We start from the raw sequence: 19,195 nt of genomic DNA, 5'->3' as shown, positions 1-19,195 counted from the left end.
AAAAACCAACCAACCAAACGAATAAACAAACAACAACAAAACCACGCAGTCAGCCCAGACTTACTGATCTCACTTCCCATATCCTAGAGGTTTGGGAGAACAGAGTCCTTTTCATTTCCTTTGCCCAGAACCCTGCACATACCAAATTCTTAAACAGCCAACACAAGAGCTAAAAGCCTCAGAGATTAAACGGGCTATGAACGGAGGCAGGAAGAAGCCCAGTGGCTGGGCACCACAGCATCAAATGCAAGCTGGCCAGGAAGCAAACGACCCGCTAGGCCAGCGGCTCAGGCCCTGGAGGGCATAGACTGGCCAAGCAGACTGCCTCAAACCTCAGCTCTGCTGCACTCTAGTAAGCTAACTTCTGTGGGTTGTTTCTAGTTCTGTAAGGTAAGAAAGTGTGCCTCTCCTCGGGTTGTCCATGTTCCAGTGCTCAGAGCAGTGCCTGACATACAGCAGGCATGGCGGGACCCCGGCCATCTCTATTAGCACTAGTGGAAGGACAAGGCATTGCCTGTGCCCCATGTGTGTGTGGTGTGGCCCCTGCCCCCTCACCACAGTGACGGCATCGTTGAGCAGGGACTCCCCGAAGACAAGGATGTGTAGCAGTTCGTTGATGTGGATCTCCTCGAAGACAGCCAGCACAGCCACGGGGTCCACGGCAGAGATGATGCTGCCAAAGAGCAGGGTGTCCAGCAGGCCAATGTTGTTGATCTGCTCGCCGCCCACCAGGCACACGGCGTACAGGAGGCCACCCAGGAAGAACGCATTCCACAGTGTGCCCACCACAGCAAAGATCAGGATGGTGCCCAGGTTCTCCGTGAACTGCCGCAGAGGCAGGAAGTAGCCTGCATCCAGGATGATGGGTGGCAGCAGGAAGAGGAAGAAGACGTCTGATTGCAGGAAGGGGGGCGTCTCTCCGACGCCCTTGATCAGGCCCCCCACCAGCAGCCCCACTACGATCAGCAGACAGCTCTCCGGGACGATGCTCGAGATGGTGGGGATCACATGGAAACCTGTGAAGGGCGAGAGAACGGGAGGCCGTGGGCTTTTCAGGGGAGCCAGAAGAACAGAAGGTTGGGGACAGGACTGGGGACCAGGAGAGCAGTTGGCGAGAGGTGCACAGGCTTGGTCTCAGAAGGCCGCTCTGTTAACTCTCTGAGCCTCGGGTTCCTTGCCTGTAAAATGGAAGGGATAATACCAGCTTCACAGGGCTGTGGTATAAAATAATTACTTTAAAATTTATAGTGTGTGTGTGTGTGCATGCTCGCGCGTGTGCGCATATATGCATGTACCATGACACATGGGTGGATGTCAGAGGACAACTTGTAGGAGTTGGGTCTTTCCTTCAACCAGATCTTGGGGACGAACTCAAGTCTTCAGGCTTGGCGGCAAGCGCCTTTACCTGATGTTTTCATAGAATATTCACCAACTGTCCGTCACAGAGCAGCAGCCCTGCATGCCTCTGACAGACAGAAATCAAACTAATGACCAAGGTGCAAAGTTCCCAAGGCATCAAGCTACCTTGAACCCACGGCACCTTCTCAGGAGCATGCTCAGGGAGCTGACTTACATCCCACACAGAGACAATCACAGGTACAATCTAACAATCCTGTCTCAGGTCAGGCGGCAGGCTCCGTGCCATCGGGGTGGATAAGCTGCAGTCTGGCAATGGGTGATGTTAAAGTGGGGACGTGAGAGAGACAGGAGAACTTGGGGACAACAGGCCTGGGTCTGCACACCTGCAGAGCACATTCAGCGACCTCCAGCCCCAAACACGCAAGCAGCAGGCAGCTGCATGTAACTAAGGCATGCTTTTACAGACACCAGGCGACTGCTCCAGAAGATCCCAAGAAGTCAAAGGCTATCAGGTCACTTTGGGCAAGTAAGACAAAATCTCTTCGCCACTCTGCCTTTAACCCAGTCCTATCCACTCTACAGATGGAGCACCCGGGGCTGAAAAGGTGAAGGGATTTGCTCAAAGTCAGAGCAAATCAGTAGCAGGACCAGGAGGGAGCCCAGATCTGAAGGCCGGCTCTCAGCAAACTCCACAGTTCTGTAAGTTTAGTTTTCCTTGCCTCCCTTCACACCAAGGCACTGTGGCATCTGGCAACCCCGGCTAGTGTCGGCCATCCTGTCGTGGCCTAGGCTAAGGTTCCAGACTCAGGCTTCTGAGGATGCCACCTTTGGTGAGAACCCCACATTCCCTACGAGCTCTTTGGTTTGTTTTTGGAATAGGGAGGTGGGTGAAGACCTGAACACCCAAATGCATGCTGGGCACTCAGTCCCCAAAGCTAACTTGGTCAAGGAGAGAACCTTGGGGATGTTTTCTCCCCTTCCCTGCCAATCAGGTTCTGGGACATTCCTTCCTATGGCAAAGCCCCTCCTCTGTTCAGGTACCAACCAGGCAACGCTAGGCTAACACTCCAGTGCCCATATGATGCCAAGCTCCCAGAGACACTAACAATATATTAGGGAGAAACATGGGTCTTAGGGTAGGAAGAAATCTCAGGGCAACCTTGTACATGTTCCTACTTCAAAAGTCACTTCTTGTGCTGAAAAGCTGCCTAGGTTAGAGTCCCCTAGTAACACCAGAGTTCATCCGGCAGGTACATCTCTTGCCCCCACTCTCCTTCCCAGCTTCTAATATTCAGATTCTTTGCAATTACCTCTAAGGAACCCCTCCCTGTTTCGGCAGATAGGCTCCCAACTATGTGGCCGGTCAAGTGTGCTTCTGCCTCCTCTTCCAGGAAGTCTTCCCTGACCATTCTGCCCGCCTAGGGCAGGGCAGGAATTCCTCTCTTGTGCCTCCTTCTCTTACAACCTTAAAGCCATAGTCATCACCTTTCCTCCTGGTACCTTCAGAGGTCAGGCAACCAGCTAAAGAGTGGAGACAAGGCCACTGTACCTTACCCGGAGATCTGAACTGCCCTGAGGGAGCCTAGAGGGCCTGCTACACTGTGGATCTTGGCGTTCGATACCTCAAGTTGTAAAGGGGAAGATGACAGAGCTTTCATGAGGTATGATCTCGAAGATGTTTTTAGGTCACTGGGAGTGTGTTCCTCAAGGGGAAAGAGAAAGGCCCTGAGATTCTCTCCTTGCTCTCTTTGCTCTTTGGTTCATGATTTAAGCATGTTGTTCCGCCATGTGCTGCACCCACAATATGCTGCCTCACTACAGACCCAAGACAAGAGGATCACTCAGTCTTAGATTAAAACCTCTCAGACTGGGGTGGGGATGATGGCTCGGTGGGTAAAAGTCTGTGCTGATCCAGCAAGGGGACTGTAGTTCAGATCCTAGCATGCACACACACACACACACACACACACACACACACACACACGCACACACACACACTGTAAACACATAAACCCACATTCACACACAATATAAACATACACATGCATACTCACATACACACACAAAACAAAACATGCAACCCTCTAAAGCTGAGTTTAAAAGTTTAAGAATTCTCTTTAAATGTGTACTTAGTCATAGGAAAGTGGACCAACTAAGGTTAAGGGAGTATAATTCTTCTAATGGGCCAGAAAGCAGCTTCCCACGGTCAGGAATGCAGCTCTAGGGACTGGTAAAGCGGCTCTGTGAGTCAAGTGCCTGTTACCAAGCTTGACGACCTGAGCTGGTCCCTGGGGCCACACAAAGAGACACCCAACTCTTAGAGGTTGTCTTCTAATCCCCACGGGCAGGCTATGGCACACACGTAAGCACGTATACTCACACAAATAAATATTTGAGTGTCTGGGGTCCTCTGTAGAGTCAGCAACAACAGCTGCCTTAGGAGAAGGCAGAAGTGCAAGAGACAGCAAGCAGAGGAGAGCTTCCACTTCTACCTAGCAGAAGGCTGGAAGATGCCTCTCATCCTCTGTATTCACAGAACTGTCCCGGTCCATGAAACTGTCCAGAACTGCCCTGCCCGGAGAGGGTGTGGGTGGAGCAAGTTAAGAGCAATACCGGGAAGGGTGTTCCCTGTTCCTGAGGGTGTCCCGAAAGCCAGCACTGTGCTGGAAGCACGTGCCGTCACAGTCCGTCCTGACAGTCTGGTACTGTTCCTGTGCTGCAGAGGGCAAGCTCCGGCTCTGCAGGGAAGGGTCCCGCTCTAGCACAGGAGTCTGAACCTAGGGTAAGGAGCTCTCAGCCGTCAGCCCTGAGCCTGCTCCACTGGGCACTGGGGACGGCCATGCTTTTCTTGAAGATGAGTCCTCCATGGCCGGTGGACAGATGGCAAGCTGGAGCTCTGAGAGGCAGGATGGGCTTGGGGTCTTCTGACCAGGGGACAACATACTGTCTTCTACTTAAGATAGCGCCCAGGGCACTTGGGCTGCAGACGTGTCCCTGCAGCCCTTCCTTTGCACTTCTCCCCAGTCCCCTGTTTGGCCCTGCTTCCTAGTTTTCTGCAGGGGTTCCAGGCCTGAGGGGCCTCTAGGCTGAGCACAGGCTGCAGGGAAGGGTTGGCTCTGCTCTCTCTTGGCTTCTTGCCTGCAGTGGGCAGCACATTACGGGAAAGTGCTCGGGGAGGGGGTCTATCAGGAGGCAACCTCCTCAGGGAAAGGAGTGTGCCTGCCCGACATCTGTCCCAGCATGTCCCCTCCCAAGGCCTGCCTGAGATCTGTCCTAGCCTGTCCCCTCCCTAGGCCTTCCTGAGATCTGTCCTAGCGTGTCCCCTCCCAAGGCCTTGATTCCAGTTATCCCCACCCTGTATCCCTCAAGAGTCCCGAGACACAGGAAACTAGCTGACACCTGTAATGAAGGAGGCAGCAATGACAGATGGGGTACCTGGTGTGGTGAGAAAAGCCAGCATTGAGTCAAGATCTCAAGAAACAGACAGACCCCTCCAGGGTGCAGATGAGGACAGCAGTGACTTAGCCACCATGGAATTTGGGTAGGGCACACAGTTAGAACCAGATCTGGAGACAAGGGAGCCAGAATGGACCTCAGACAGCATTTAACTCTCCATAATGTGGAGGGTCAGAGAGAGCAAGTGACTGTCAATGGCCACAGAACCAGTTCCACAAGAGTTCCTCAAGGCCAGGCGATGGTGGTGCACGCCTTTAATCCCAGCACTTGGGAGGCAGAGGCAGGCGGATTTCGAGGTCAGCCTGGTCTACAGAGTGAGTTCCAGGACAGCCAGGTTATACAGAGAAACCCTGTCTCAAAACAATAACAACAAAGAGTTCCTCAGGCCCCTCAAGCCCTGTGCTGTCCTTCCAGGCATTCTGTCCACCCACAGGGGCGAGGCAGGAAAGTGTGGGATTCCACATCCCGGCCTTGCACAAATCTTGAAAACAGCTCCCAGCCTGTGGGAAGTAGCTGGGAGAAGAGGTGGGAGACTCCCTCCTTCCTAAGTGCTCGTCTGAACATGCGTGTGCACAAGTGCATGCTGACAGAAATGTCACCAGATTTTGGACTGACTGGGAACTCTCAAGGCTCTCTGCAGCTGCTCTGCCCTTCACCACAAAAACATTTTATTCGCATTTCTCAAGCTGTCCCCATCTGCTTGGGTGGGCACAGTGGAACTGACAAGCCTGCCCCATGTTACCCATGGCTGCACTTGCCACAGGCCTCTCTGGCCTGGGAAGTTAGGAATGCTGGGTAGAGGGGCCTCAGAGGCCTATCAGTATGAGGTCACGTGGGGACGGGGTGGTGACTGGGGACTCTGACACTCTACTTCCAGGCCTGAGGGGCCGGCTCTGGGGCCCTGGGGACGCCTTTGTTCACTGCACAGTGATTCCGTCTCTTATCTCCCTCTTCAACAGCCCCAGCAACCAAGCAGTCTCAACACAGCACTGAGAGGTGACGCCTCACATGAAGCTACAGTGGCACGGTGTGTAGGGGTCGGCTCTGACCCTTGGACCTCATCTGCCCCTCACCGTGGCTGTATGGGGACCCAGTTTTACAGACAAGGAAACTGAGCCATAGAAAGGTTAAGCAACTCAGTTCAAATCCACACAGCCACTATAGGGAGGCTGTTCTTAGTCACTCGCACCATTACCCCTACTTTCATTCCTAGCTGGTTTCTCAGAGGACCCACCCAGGGCTAAAGAGGCCCAAAGCAGTTTCCTGAAGACCAGAGGCAGCCATTTTTTTCCATGAGCCCTTCTTCCCCAGGGAAGTCCTTGCACAGAGTCTGTCCTCTCTCATGGCCCTCTTGAAGACCATCTGCTTTTGAAGGTGTCCTCCTAAGAGCTATGCAGTGAGCTGGGGGTCAGAGTTCATCAGACACAATTTCTTACTAGCACCTCAGCTCTGGGACCCATAGAGCAAAAGTGGTTGAGATTCAGCCATTGCCTCAGCAGGTTCCCAGAGAGACCTGCAGGAGACAAGGCTGTGCAGCAGCGGCTACCCATACTGTGTTCCACAGCCAGCAAACTGGGTCCCAATCGGGGTACAGTCACTGACCAGCAGGGTGGCCTTGCCAAGTTACTTTATGGCCCCTGTCGTCAGTTTGCCGACCTGCAGAACAGCAGTGGGTAGAAGGAGACGCAGTAAAAGAGAGGTAAGGAATGTCAGCCACGAACGAGCTGGAGCAGTGCCTTCATAAAATCCTACCCACTTGAGAGACTGAGGCAGGAGGATCACAAGTTTGAGGCCTGCCTGAGCAACTCGGTGGGAATTAATCTCAAAAAGAGCAGGGGGTTAATCAGCAAATAATGTTGATGTCCATGGTAAAACGGACAGCCACGCTCGTAAAGCTCTCAAGGCCCCAACAGATAGTCCTGTGGGTAGAGTGCTGTGCTTCAAGCCTGGTGACCTGAGCTGGATTCCTGGGACCCTACTAAAGATGGAAGGAGAGGAGCGATCACACGGAGTTGTCTTCAGACCCTACACACGCACAGGGGCAGTGGCCCCCACATCAATGCACACATGTACAACAATAATAAATAAACTTGAAGTAAAACTTCCTCAGCTGATTGTAATATAAAGACGCCATCATGGCCCAGTGCTGGGCTGAAAGCTGCGGACGTTGGTAACTCCGCAGAGCCACCGAGACTCGGGTTTCCAGCCCAGAACAAGGTGTGACTGAGCTGTCAGGTGTGAGCGCAGGAAGGAGGAGAGCAGGGGACTCTGAGCTCCTGAGACCAAGCAGTGCTAAGGGAGAAAGGTCAGGTGGCTTTCCTAGAGCAGGGCAACTGAGCTGGGATTTAAAGGTTCAACAACAACAACAATAACCACATGCCTAAGGATCAGGACCTGTATCCTCTAAAGAGCCTCATAAACTGGGCCTGGGTGGATCAGCCTGTAACTGTAACTATTCTAGAGGTTAAGGCAGAAGGATTCAGGTTCAAGGATTGTCTAGGCTACAGGGCAAGTTCTAGTCCCTCCTCAGCAACTAAATGAGAGCCCGTCAGAGAATAAAGAATAAAATATAAAGGCTCAGGGTATAGCAAAAGGGTAAAGTGCTTGCCTAGCATGTGGGAGGCTGAATAAACAAACAAACAAACAACAGATAAATAATTGGGCCCGGAGAGATGACACAGTGGTTAAGAATGTAGACTTCTGCAGAGTTCTGTTCTCAGCATCTCAGTGCGCGTGCGCGCGCGCACACACACACACACACAGAGACACAAACACACACACACACATGAAGAACAGGGTCGATCAAGCATGGTGATTCATACCTTTAATACCAGCACTCAGGAGGCAGAGGCAGAGGCCAGCGGATCTTGGAGTTCAAAGCCAGCCTGGTCTACAGAGTGAGTTCCAGGACAGCCATGGTTACACAGAGAAATCCTATCTTGAAAAACAAAAACAAACAAAAAAATTGTAAACTAAGGGCTGGAGGGTGTAGCTCAACGCTGGAGAGCTTACCCAGTATGTACCAAGCCCTGAGCTGATCTCCAGCACCATGGGATATAAAAACCAAAGAGACGGGAGCTGACATTGCCCTCCCTCCGCTGGCTTCACACCTTCTGTCATTTCCCAAGCCACACCTGGCACAGAGAAATTGCAACAGTAGTGATGTGAGGGGTGGGCTTTGGCCTTCACCTGATCCTTGCTTCACGGCTAAGCAAAGGATCAGAGAGGCAACGTGACCTGACAGGGCTACATGACCTGGAAGAGCTCCCATCACTACAGTCCAGGGCTCCTAGCTGCCAGTTTTGTGAGTGCCACGAAATCTAAGCCTGGCAGGATCAACAGATCAAGAATTCAAGTCTCCAGTGTGCCTCCCCCACAGAAACAGGCAGAAATAAACCTGCTCCCAGTACCTGGGCAGGAACCACCCCTGTGCCCAGAAAAGCCAGTCTCTCTGTGCCTCTCCCCAGCATTTCCATACAGCAGCTGTCTCTTGTTTGGATCCATACATCAGAGTCTTTCTAGGTTGTGGGGGAAGGAGGACACATAAGGAGGACTTTATTCCCAGCTCCAGGAATAAAGTCTACATAATACAACAGCTGCAGGTCTATCTGAAATCAGGCTGGTGATGCTGGCTGGCCTCTTGGGGCCAGGAGGGAGAAGGCTGAGCCAGGGAGCCCAGAGGCAGTTCCAGGCCTGGCTCTGCCCTCTAATAACTACAGGCCCTGCTGTCTCGAGGCTTCCCAGCTTGTGGGGCACACTACAGATGGGCCTGTTTCTGTGTCTCGTCAGGTGAGAATCCGTGGGCCGGACACCACTGAAGCACCTTTACACTGTGTGATGTGGCAGAGGTGGCTGATAAAACCTCAGAACAAATAGATGGGCCACAGCAAATGGGAGAAGGCCAGCAGCCTGGAGGCACCCACAGTGAGGACAGGAGTTGTCTCTGGGGGGCCGGGTGGGAGAGGCTGTTCTAGATGCAGAGAACTGTGTCCAAGGAGTGTGTGTGTGTGTGTGTGTGTGTGTACACCTCCTCATGGTTTATAGGAGCTTTTTTTTTTTTTTTTTTTTTTAAGTAATTTGTTGGGCTGGAGAGATGGCTCAGTGGTTAAGAGCACTGATTGCTCTCCAAGAAGACCTGAGTTCAATTCCCAGCAACCACATGGTGGCTCACAGCCATCTGTAATGGGATCTGATGCCCTCTGCTGGGATGTCTGAAGACAGCTACAGTGTACTTACATATAATAAATAAATAAATCTTAAAAAAAAAAAAAAAGTAATTTGTTTTAAAAACGGGGTTAGCTAAGTAACCCAGGCTGGCCTCAAACTCACAGCAATCCTCCTGCCTCCTGTTTTGGCCTCCTACTTGATGGGATTAAAGGAGCCTTTGTTTTTTCTTGTCTTTATTCTTCTACCTCCACCAATCCCTCTGTCCAGCTGCCGGAAGTTTCCCAGTCCTGCTTCTGTGTATACAGTGAGGGACTCTGCTCCATCTTGACCATCTACCTACCTCCCAAACCCAGTCACCTACGCTAGGAAGCCCTCCCTGCACACTCCAGACTGAATCTACTGTTACTTCAAACTGTACTAGGTGTTCTACATTACAGCCAGGCATCGCAGCACAGCCCTGAACCCTAAACAGATGATACTCAGGAAAACACAGTTGAGGGGATCATGGGAGCTTCCTAAAGGTCATACTTATGGACAAAGAAGCAGAGAGCAATGACCTGAAGCCTTCTGAGGTTCCTAAGGCTGGCTGCCAGCCTGGAAATGAAGCGGGAAGGTAAAAGGACATAGGCTGGCACCGGCAGGCCTTCTTCCCAAACTGTGTGTGTGTGTGTGGGGGGGGGTCTGCTGTTCTGGGGCCTCCAGTCACCAGAGCTCTCTGTAAAGTCACCGGCAATGAGTTCCCCTGCAGTGAGGCAGGCGATGACTCACCCAGGGAGAAGGGCAGGACAGTGACCAGGACAGCAGTAAATACAAGAGACAGAACTGGCAGTGCAGAACTGCAGGAGGGCTTCAGCAGCCAGCAAGCTCAGAGAGCAGGGGCTGTGGGGACAGCTCTGTAAGCTCCTGAGTCTCAGGGCGTGATAGATACACTCCGATTTCCTTTCAGGGACGGCTATGGCGGTTTTAAGCAGGCCCGTGGTAATTTAAGTGATAATTTAAAGCTGTGCGTGCTGCCTCCCTGCCAGTCTCTGCTGCTGCAGCAGCCCGGCCCCAGCGCTGTGTTTCCGTGGAGACTCAAACCTTTCAGCTTCTCTCGCTATGATCTGTTTCATTTCCAAGTGTGAGAAGAGCCCGGCACCTTCTACCGCGCTGTGCAAACTCTCCACTACAGAGTCCCAGTTTTTCATGCATTGGTTAAAACAGTAAATTTGTGGCGCATGCCTTTAATCCCAGCACTCGGGAGGCAGAGGCAGGAGGATTTCTGAGTTCGAGGCCAGCCTGGTCTACAGAGTGAGTTCCAGGACAGCCATAGCTACACAGAGAAACCCTGTCTCGGAAAACAAAACAAAAACAAAAACAAAACAAACAAACAAACAAAAAACCAGTAAATTTAAGTTTTGGAATTATGGAAAAGGGGCTGGAGAGATGGCTCAGCGGTTAAGATGACTTGCTGCTCTCGCAGAGGACCTGGGTTCGGTTCCCAGCACCTGTCAGGTAATTCTAGCTCCAAGGGATTCAATACCCTCTTCTGACAGCTGCAGGCACCTGCATGCATGCAGTGTACACACACACCATACCCACTCATATAGACATAAAATAAATATTTATTTAAAAAAAAGCCAAACAAACAAATAGCCAGGTGAACAGGTGTGTACATCCAACCCCAGCATTCAAGAGGAAGAGGAAGATCTCTGAGTCCAAAGCTACCCTGGTACACAAAGTGAGTTCCAGGCAATGCTACAGACAAGACCTTGTTGTGGATTAACAAAACAAAACAAAACAACAACAACAGCAACAACAAAAATCACTTGCTGCTCTACTCTGTCAGGGGATCCCAATTTGAGCTTCTAGCACTCTCACATTAGGTGGCTCACAACCCCCTTTAATCCCAGCTCTGGGGCAATCCCATGCCTCCTGGCCTCCTCAGGTTTTACACACACAGACACACAGACACACAACCAAAAGCAAAGTATCTTGATTTATTTATTTATTTTGTTGAGACAGGGTTTCAGCCCTGGCTGTCCTGGAACTCACTCTGTAGACCAGGCTGGCCTCAAACTCAGAAATCTGCCTGCCTCTGCCTCCAGAGTGCTGGGATTAAGCAAAGTACCTTGAAATAAAGCTATGCACAAATGGCTAAGTACCCCTCTGGAACAGGCACTAAGCACTTCACTGCAAAGCACTTGGTTGCCTCAGGGACGCTAACGCAGTAGTGCAGTTATTATCCTCAGTTAGAGAGTGACCCGGAACCGGCCATTGCCAACGTGTCACGGCAGGCTAAGTCAGTTGCTGGGAGGCCCAACTACCCAAGCTCTATCCCTGGCTCCTACAAAGTGGGAGGTAAGAGCCAACTCCCAAAAGTTGCCCTTTGACCCCTACACATGCACCACGGCACTTAATTTTAAATTTTTTTAAAGATCATAAAGTGACTGTGTGATGGTACATGCTTGTAAGCCATTTAGAAGCATGAAACTGAGGCCAGTCTGGGCTCCATAGTAAGTTCAAACTAAGCCTGGGATACAAAGCAAGTTCCTGTAAGAAACAAACAAATGAGGGGGCTGGAGGATGGCTCGGCAGTTAAGAGCACTGACTGCTCTTCCAGAGGTCCTGAGTTCAATTCCCAGCAACCACATGGTGGCTCACAACCATCCGTAATGGGATCTCATACCCTCTTCTAGTGACAGTTTACTCATATACATACAATAAATAAATATTTAAAAAGAAACAAACAAATGATACCGAGGAAAAGGCATAGAATATGCCCTCTTCCTTGCCCCAAGGACACACAGCCAAGGCTACAGAGTGTTTGGGGTGACCGACACTGGGGGATCCTAGTCCTCTGTCATACTCACACCTATGGAGACACCTTACGGTAGCATGGCTGTGCCCAGATCACACTTACAGAGCAATTTCCGGCAGCGGCATTAGTGAAGTGAAGGGTGGTTGCTAGTATTCTGACACCCTCTACCTACAGTCCCACACGGGCCTTGCCTGGGCCAGCGCTGGCAGTGTCACCACACGGCCTTGGTGTCTGGTTTCATTGCACCTTCACCCCATGGCACCACTGACACTGGAAACATCTAAATGACATTCCTGGCAGAGGAGGCCGTCTCAGCTCCCCAGCTTTCAACCTTGAGGTGAGAAGGAGGGAAAGCAGAATGCTGGAGCTTACACAAAACCTGGAAGTGACCGAGTGTCAGCCACTGTGTCCTCCTTTAATTCCCATGGCCCGCTTCCTCGCTGTGTGGCTGCCCGGCTGGGTTCTCGTTCCCACAACCACTCCAGTGGCAGCCTGGCCTAACTTGTGGCTATAGTGGAAGTCCCACACGCTACTCTGCCTTATATCTAAGGTGGGGCGGGGGCTATGAAGAAACAATGCTCTCAAGTTTCAAAACCTTTCAATGCTTGTTGTTAGAAATGTCAGAGACATGAAATGCTAGATTTTCTTTTCTTTCTGGTGGGGTAAGATAGAGTCTGCAAAATGCAGACACAAAGCCGGGCGTGGTGGCACACGCCTTTAATCCCAGCACTCGGGAGGCAGAGGCAGGCGGATTTCTGAGTTCGAGGCCAGCCTGGTCCACAGAGTGAGTACCAGGACAGCCAGGGCTAAACAAAGAAACCCTGTCTCAAAAAACCAAACCCCCCCCCCAAAAAAAAAAAAAAAATGCAGACACAAGACAGAACGGAAGGTGATCACACCAAATACCTGTGGTTCCTAAGTTGGCCTCTCAGGCTGAGGCCTGTCTAATTCAGAAACACCACAATGAGTTCAGCGCACTGTGCGTGCCCCACAGCACTTGCACACAGATTGCAAGGTGGCATAGGAGTGGCAAAAAGGACTCAGCACAAAGAGAACCATTCCAGGAAACCCCCTGCAGAAAGTGAGTCACAGTGCCTCACTTTCAGTTGCCACACAGGTTGGCAGAGGGTTGCAAGGAACCGGACTAGGGTGGTATCGGCTTGCTCAGGAAGACAGCTGCAGCCCTCGGTTCCTCACAGATCAATCTGCTTGTAGGATTTATTATGTGCCTGCCACACATCATCTGTGACGGAGAAGGGTGGTAGCCACCTTGCAACTTGAGCACTTTGGCGACCTCTCAGAAGGCCATAAAGATACCGGTGAGAGCCATGTGGTGCAGGCTTGCACTTGAGGCTACTCTGGGCAAACTCAAGAAGACACTAGCAAAACAAATAGAAAACGGCGTGAGGGCATAGCTAGGCAGGAAACATTCCCTTAGCTGATGCAGACCCTTGGGTTTAATCTCTAGGACTCCAAAAAGAGGAGGTGGAGGGAGGAGAAGGAAGAGGAAGGGGAGGAAAAAGCAGCAGCAGGAGGAGGAGGCAGCGGTGGAAAAATGCCTGAGCTGCGGCTCCTGACTACAACCCCCTCTTCCCGCTTCTCCTACAGTTGCTCATGCCCCTCTGTGCTTTTCTCATCCCACCTCCCACCAGTCAGGGACAGCTGGCTCTTCCTTTTAGACCTGTGACTTTAGCCCTTCACTGACCCAAGTCACTGTGACTGCTGCCGGGACCTGCTGCAGCAGGATCCTTCAGTCTCTGTCATCGGCTGCACTCTCCAGCCCCAAGCTCAGAGCCTGACACGTGATGAGAAGGATCAAGCTTGGCCGCTGAGCCTGTCTGATCACTTAAGAACCAGACTTCTCTCTGTCCTAGCAACTGGCCCTATGTACTGAACTGTCCTTTGCCAGTGAGAGTAGAGTCACCCGACAGGCAGAATGGAGAGGAGCAGTGTGCTGGAACAGGCAGAATATTTCTGTTGGGAACACATGACAACACAGGCTAGAGAGGAAGTGGTTAGTTAGACGAGTATCAAGCCCCACTTTCTCTGGATCTCACACGAAGCCTTGGCAGTGGATAGCAGCTGAAGAGAGCGAACCAGGCCTGCTGACTCCCAGTCCAGTGCTCACCCAGAGACAGAGGTATAACATCAGTTTGTGAGCACAGTCTCAATCAACCCACAGAGGCAAGACAGCCTACAGGGCTCCAACTACCCTAGCTCAGCACCTTGGAATCTCAGAGAGATGTCTGGCCACATGGTCATGAAGTCTGGGCCCTAGGGAGACCAGCAATGGCCCCTGCATGATACCAGAGCAGAGGGAGGGGACCCTAACCCCGGATTCAGATGCCTTGAGAGACTAGAGCTACATTCAGAGGGAGAGAGGGCTTGAGACAGGTCCACAATGGTGAGCAGAAACCTGGGTTGCAGTTTCTGGATTACCTACACACTGGGCACTCTTAACAAACCTCGCCTTTCGAAGCCTCTGTTCTTCCTCTCCTGCATGTCTATGGCTCAAGGAAGCAGGAAGAAAACATGACCCACACATTGACAAATGTTCTGCTTTCAGGGATAGAAACCAGGATTCAAAATGAAGCCGGGAAGCCAACAGGCTTGAATGCTCTGAAGCACAGGGGGACACTGATGTCCACCCTGAACATCAGAGAGTTTGGCCTTCTCTGCAGCCATGACTCTCACTAGCCCTGACTTGGGTTCAACAAAAGCATAACATGGGTGTAGAAGTGGAGGGTCCCACCTCTGCTGGAACAGAGCTCATACATTGCCTGGCACCTCTGGAAACTCAGGCCAGCTCCATGCCAGGCCCTAGAGAGACAAGGACTCAAGGGTCAATAGAGCAGCTAATCCCGGGAGCAGCTACTGTAGCGGGGCAGCCAGCACTGGGGCCGGGAGACCTGACCCATGTACAAGCTGCAGGGGCTGGTGAAGATGGCTGAGGAGAGAGAAATCACAAGGACAAGCAGCGAGCCAGTCTGACTTTCACCCCAAACCCAGTGATACATCAGGGGGGCCCCATGGAAGGCAGGACGCTCTCCTGCCACTGACTAGCCACGCCTTTATGCCAGGTACGTAAGCTCTCACTCAGTTCCTCATCTGGGAAGTGGAACTCACAACCATTTCCACCTGGGAGGGCTGTTCTAAGCAGCCGAAGAGCCCAAAATAGTCGGCTAAGGGCACCATCCCATCTCTGCACACCTCACCTCTAACCCAAAATAGACCGCCAGCATCAGGATATAGCTACGGAAAAGGAGCCAGAGGCCAGGAGATCTGGGCTCGGCTCAGAGGCAGCACAACCTAAGCACCCAGTGCCTGTTAGTTTTTTTGGAGGGAGGTTATAGAGCACAAACCTTCTAGAGGCCCCAAGGGACCAGCTTCTTGTGACCTGTACAACCACAAAGCTACCCTAGAGGGCGCAAACCTACAGGTCACTAGAGTAGTGGATGTGCTAGGCTTTGCAAAAGCTCTACTCTCCTGGACAGACGTAGAATGCCTGGGCCCTGGGTAGCAGAGTCCCTGCAGGCAGGTGTGGCAGGAGCTTGGGACCACACTGAACCCCAGAACGGTGGTAGGCGTGGTGAGAGGCATGCTTGAGGACTTTTCCCTGTCCCTCACCCCCACCTCACCCCCACCCTGGGATAATGGGGATAGTTTGTCACTCAGGCCTCTAGGGGCAGTAATTGGACTGAGCAGATAGAAGAGGAGCCTGACCAGAGAAGGCTGCGCTGTAAAGGACACTGCAGAGAAATGGAGGAACAGCAGGTTTTGTCCCAAAGCCAGGAGGGGCCAGGATCCTTCCTTGAAGGAGAGAAGCAGAGAGATGCTACAGGGAATGAGGGAGAGACAGCCAGACTAACCCTGCTTAAGTAATACAAATGAAGCCGGGGGGGGGGGGGAGGGCAGGGGCCGTGTCAAGGTCATGAAGTGGGGGCAAAGCTGGACAAGCACTGGGTTCGTCTGCGCTGAAATTGGTCCTCACGCAGAACACAGCACCAACTCCGCAAACCACTTCTGCTCTGTTTGATTTTAACCGGCCTTTCCTGAGCCCACTGACGAACTGCACTCCTCATGCAGCAACTGAGGAAACTCAGGGTAGGAGGTTTGTTTTGTTTTGTTTTGTTTTGTTGAGACACAAAGTCTCTCTACATAGCCCTGGCTGTCCTGGAACTAAGTATGTAGACCAGGCTGGCCTCGAACTCACGGAGATCCTCTGGCCTCCGCTGGGATTAAAAGCCTGCAGCACCACCCCCGGCCTTAGTGTGGAGTTCCAACCTGGCCACAGTCTCCAGCCCTGCTGCCTGAAAAGCTGGGCTCTGGTTTTTGTCTTGCTGGGAAACAAACAGGAATTGCGGAAGGCAAGAGCTGGAGTCTGCTGCTGGCTTCTCGCTCTTCTGGGTGCTCTCGGGCAGACCACGGGTCCACTCTAAACCTCAGGCCCCTCTAAGATCCAGGGCAATACAGACAAACCCTGGGTTGAGGCAAGGGCCACCTGCCACCCTGAATGGAGCCCTGCTGGGTCTGGCCTAAAGGTCTCTGCTTAATTCCAGCAAGCACTGACTTGTGGAGGAGGTGGGGACATGACGGCTGCGTAACCTCTAGCTATAGACTGCCAGCAAAGGGCAGAACTACCCGAAAGCCTCAGGCATTTAGCCTCAGCAGGGTCACGAGGCAGGCACTACTAGTTCCGTTTTCCAGCAGACCCACCAGCAGGCTCAGAGGTTAAGGATCCGCTCAAATGACATACACAGGAAGCAAATGAACTAGTACTCCATCCCAGGACTGCTCATCACGCCAGGCCTGGTCACTGCTTCCTGCTGATACCTTGGTCTTCTGGAATGAGTACCAGGCTAGAGGCCGGGATCCCTTCATCCAAGCGTGGAGGCCCAAAGGTCCCAGCCAGGCTGACAGCTGCCTCCCTGCCTACTTGCTTGCCAGTCAGCCAACCCCTAAGTGTGTGCATGGCTCGGACGGAGAGAAGGAAGCCTTTGTCAGCCCTGGCTTCCGCCTGGTGCCGCCTTAACTGTATGGACTGCAGTCTACAGGAGATGGGTACTTATGCCTCCCTGAGGCAGGGCAAAGAAGATGCTTGTGGCATCCAGACTGGAGGAGCAGCCACCACGGGGCTGACACAAAGAGTCAGATGCTTGGGGGGTTGGGGGGAGGGGTGTTGTTTTTAATTAGTTGAGCCCCCCCACACCCCCACCCCACACCCACACCCACACCCTCGTTTCCTCAAGGGATGGAGATGCTGGTGGCAGTGCTAGTCAGCACTCACTGACAGTGTGAGCCTTCGCAGCTACCCTAGACTTTAGCACATTCCCACCACAGATGAATTCAGGAAACTGAGGCTCCCAGAGGCTCAGGACCACCCAGCGGTAGGTCCACGCTGGATTTAAGACCCAGAAGTGATCCCAGCATGGGCTGATGCTCACCCATGAACATGTTTCTCAACAGTCCCCCATTTGCACCAACAAGAAAATTATCTGGGTGACAACTGTCTCGATGGTCCTAAAGCTAGTCATAACCTGGGCTGCCTCAGAGTGTCCACAGGAACAAGTGAGGCTTCACCATGATAAGGGCCACCCCCAGATCCTGAACCCAGGTTGCCACAACTCCCTGTTTCAGAGGTGACACTGGCCCTGGCTCTGCTCGGTCCCTGTCCTCCCATCCCCGAAAGGATTCAAAGCCATCCAGTTCCACCAGAGAGGTTAGCTGCCCTCTCTGAATTTTGGGGTCCTCATTCACAAACTGAGGCTATCTCTCTCTACCTCACGGGGTGAGGGGAGCAGCGCTTGAGATGGGCAGACAGAACCTAACAGGGAGACGGGTGAGCTAAGGCTGGACCACGAGCTGCTGGTGCCTACTGCCTATTCCTATAGCCACTCACTGCCACCAGGACAAGTGTCACTTCAAGACCTCACCCTGAAAGCAGATACTAGGGCTCTCCTCAGCCCCCGCCCTGGGCCAACAGGGCACTCCCAGATAGGCCTACCTGGCTCCTTGATTATCATCACCAGAGTCTTTTATAAAAGGCTGTGGCCACAAGAGAGGCCAGAAGCCAGGGTACACAAAGCCGTTTCCGAGCTATGTACCTGGTACCAAATGCGGTGGCTAAACATATTGGAGAGTAGGGCCCACCTGGCCTGGCACTGTGCAGACCTTATCACGCCAAATGCTCCCAGGCAAAGGGCCAGGAGAGTGGCTAAGGTCCCAGTGATTTGCTCCCAGTCAGGTCTGTCCCCAGGTTCCTGGTCTCGGCCTAGGCTACAGTCTACATGGATCTGGAGGTGCCTGCTTCTCTGTTCTCTTGGCGCTATAAGGATACAGGTCATTCCCTAAGGCAAAACCTGATAGAATATTCAGAGCCAGGCCTGCGGGGTCAGCCTAGGAGGAGGGGAAAGGAAGGCCCAGTTTAACTTCCTTGGTTAAGGCTGCTGTGACTGACTAGGACATCTGTCATCCAAACCCTGCACCTCTGTTCTGCCTTCTAAGCAGGCTGATGAGCACATTCAGGGCTGGGGAGGCAACTGAAGCAGTGGCCACCTTCTAGTGTCTCTCCTCTCTAGCGAGGAGTCACATGCAGAAAGTGAGCAGGTCAGAGGAAAGCTCAGGCTCACTGAAAGGACTCTTAGGGAGGTCTCTAGGTTCACGAAGTAGCCGAGTAGGCTCCCACACATCAGAAATGGCTGGCTGGCTCTGGTCACATTACTTGCTGGTGTGGGGGCCTTCCTGGGCCCAGAGGCTGACTGTACACAGGGTACAGCTGGACAGCAGGCAGTGGGACAGGAGGAGTGACCCCTGGGGCTCTATGGATCACTTATGGTATTACAATTTTCCGAAGTGCTGGGGATTGTGGTCCTTGCATAAGAGACATATTACCACTGAGCCACATCCCCAAGGTTGCTAATAACCAATCCAATCTTCCAAAGTTGAAGATTTTGAGTATTCCTAGTTCAAAGAAATGGTAACTATCCAGGTAATATACCCAAAACCCTAATCTGACTGGTATACATGGACACATGTATCCAGCTGTCTGGATTCGTATATTATAGACACTTGTATACAATTAGATACATTGTATACACGCTGTCCAGCTGTTCCCAGTTAGCCTCTGTGCCTCTCCCACTTAACCCTTCCTAGGCTCTGGCAATCACTAGCCTACTCTTGATATCCATATTTTATAATTAATTTTGTTTAATTTAAAATTTATGCATAAGGGTGTTTGACTGTATGCACCCCTGATCTGGTTAGTATATATTGTATACATGTATTAAGACATTGTTCTCGCCGGGCGTGGTGGCGCATGCCTTTAATCCCAGCACTCGGGAGGCAGAGGCAGGAGGATTTCTGAGTTTGAGGCCAGCCTGGTCTACAAAGTGAGTTCCAGGACAGCCAGGGCTA

The 19,195-nt window shown here is 52.2% G+C and overlaps 1 protein-coding gene across 2 annotated transcripts in view; it reads right to left on the bottom strand.

The window, feature by feature from the left end:
- Slc9a1 (solute carrier family 9 member A1) overlaps positions 1–19,195 on the bottom strand; it is a 53,790-nt gene that overhangs the window by 10,915 nt on the left and 23,680 nt on the right. Inside the window, exon 2 of one of the 2 annotated variants that reach the window (XM_029539714.1) lies at positions 556–1,178. Coding sequence is in view for 1 of the 2 variants with exons in the window: in XM_021199719.2 (XP_021055378.1) it covers positions 556–1,016 (461 nt within the window). In the remaining variant the exon portion in view is untranslated. The remainder of the gene's footprint in view (positions 1–555; positions 1,179–19,195) is intronic. The other variant, XM_021199719.2, reaches the window with a different exon arrangement.

The sequence above is a fragment of the Mus pahari genome, chromosome 6, assembly GCF_900095145.1.
Source record: "Mus pahari chromosome 6, PAHARI_EIJ_v1.1, whole genome shotgun sequence".
NCBI lineage: Eukaryota > Metazoa > Chordata > Mammalia > Rodentia > Muridae > Mus > Mus pahari.
Note: the sequence above shows the minus strand (reverse complement) of the source record. Positions and strands in the feature narration are given on the sequence as shown.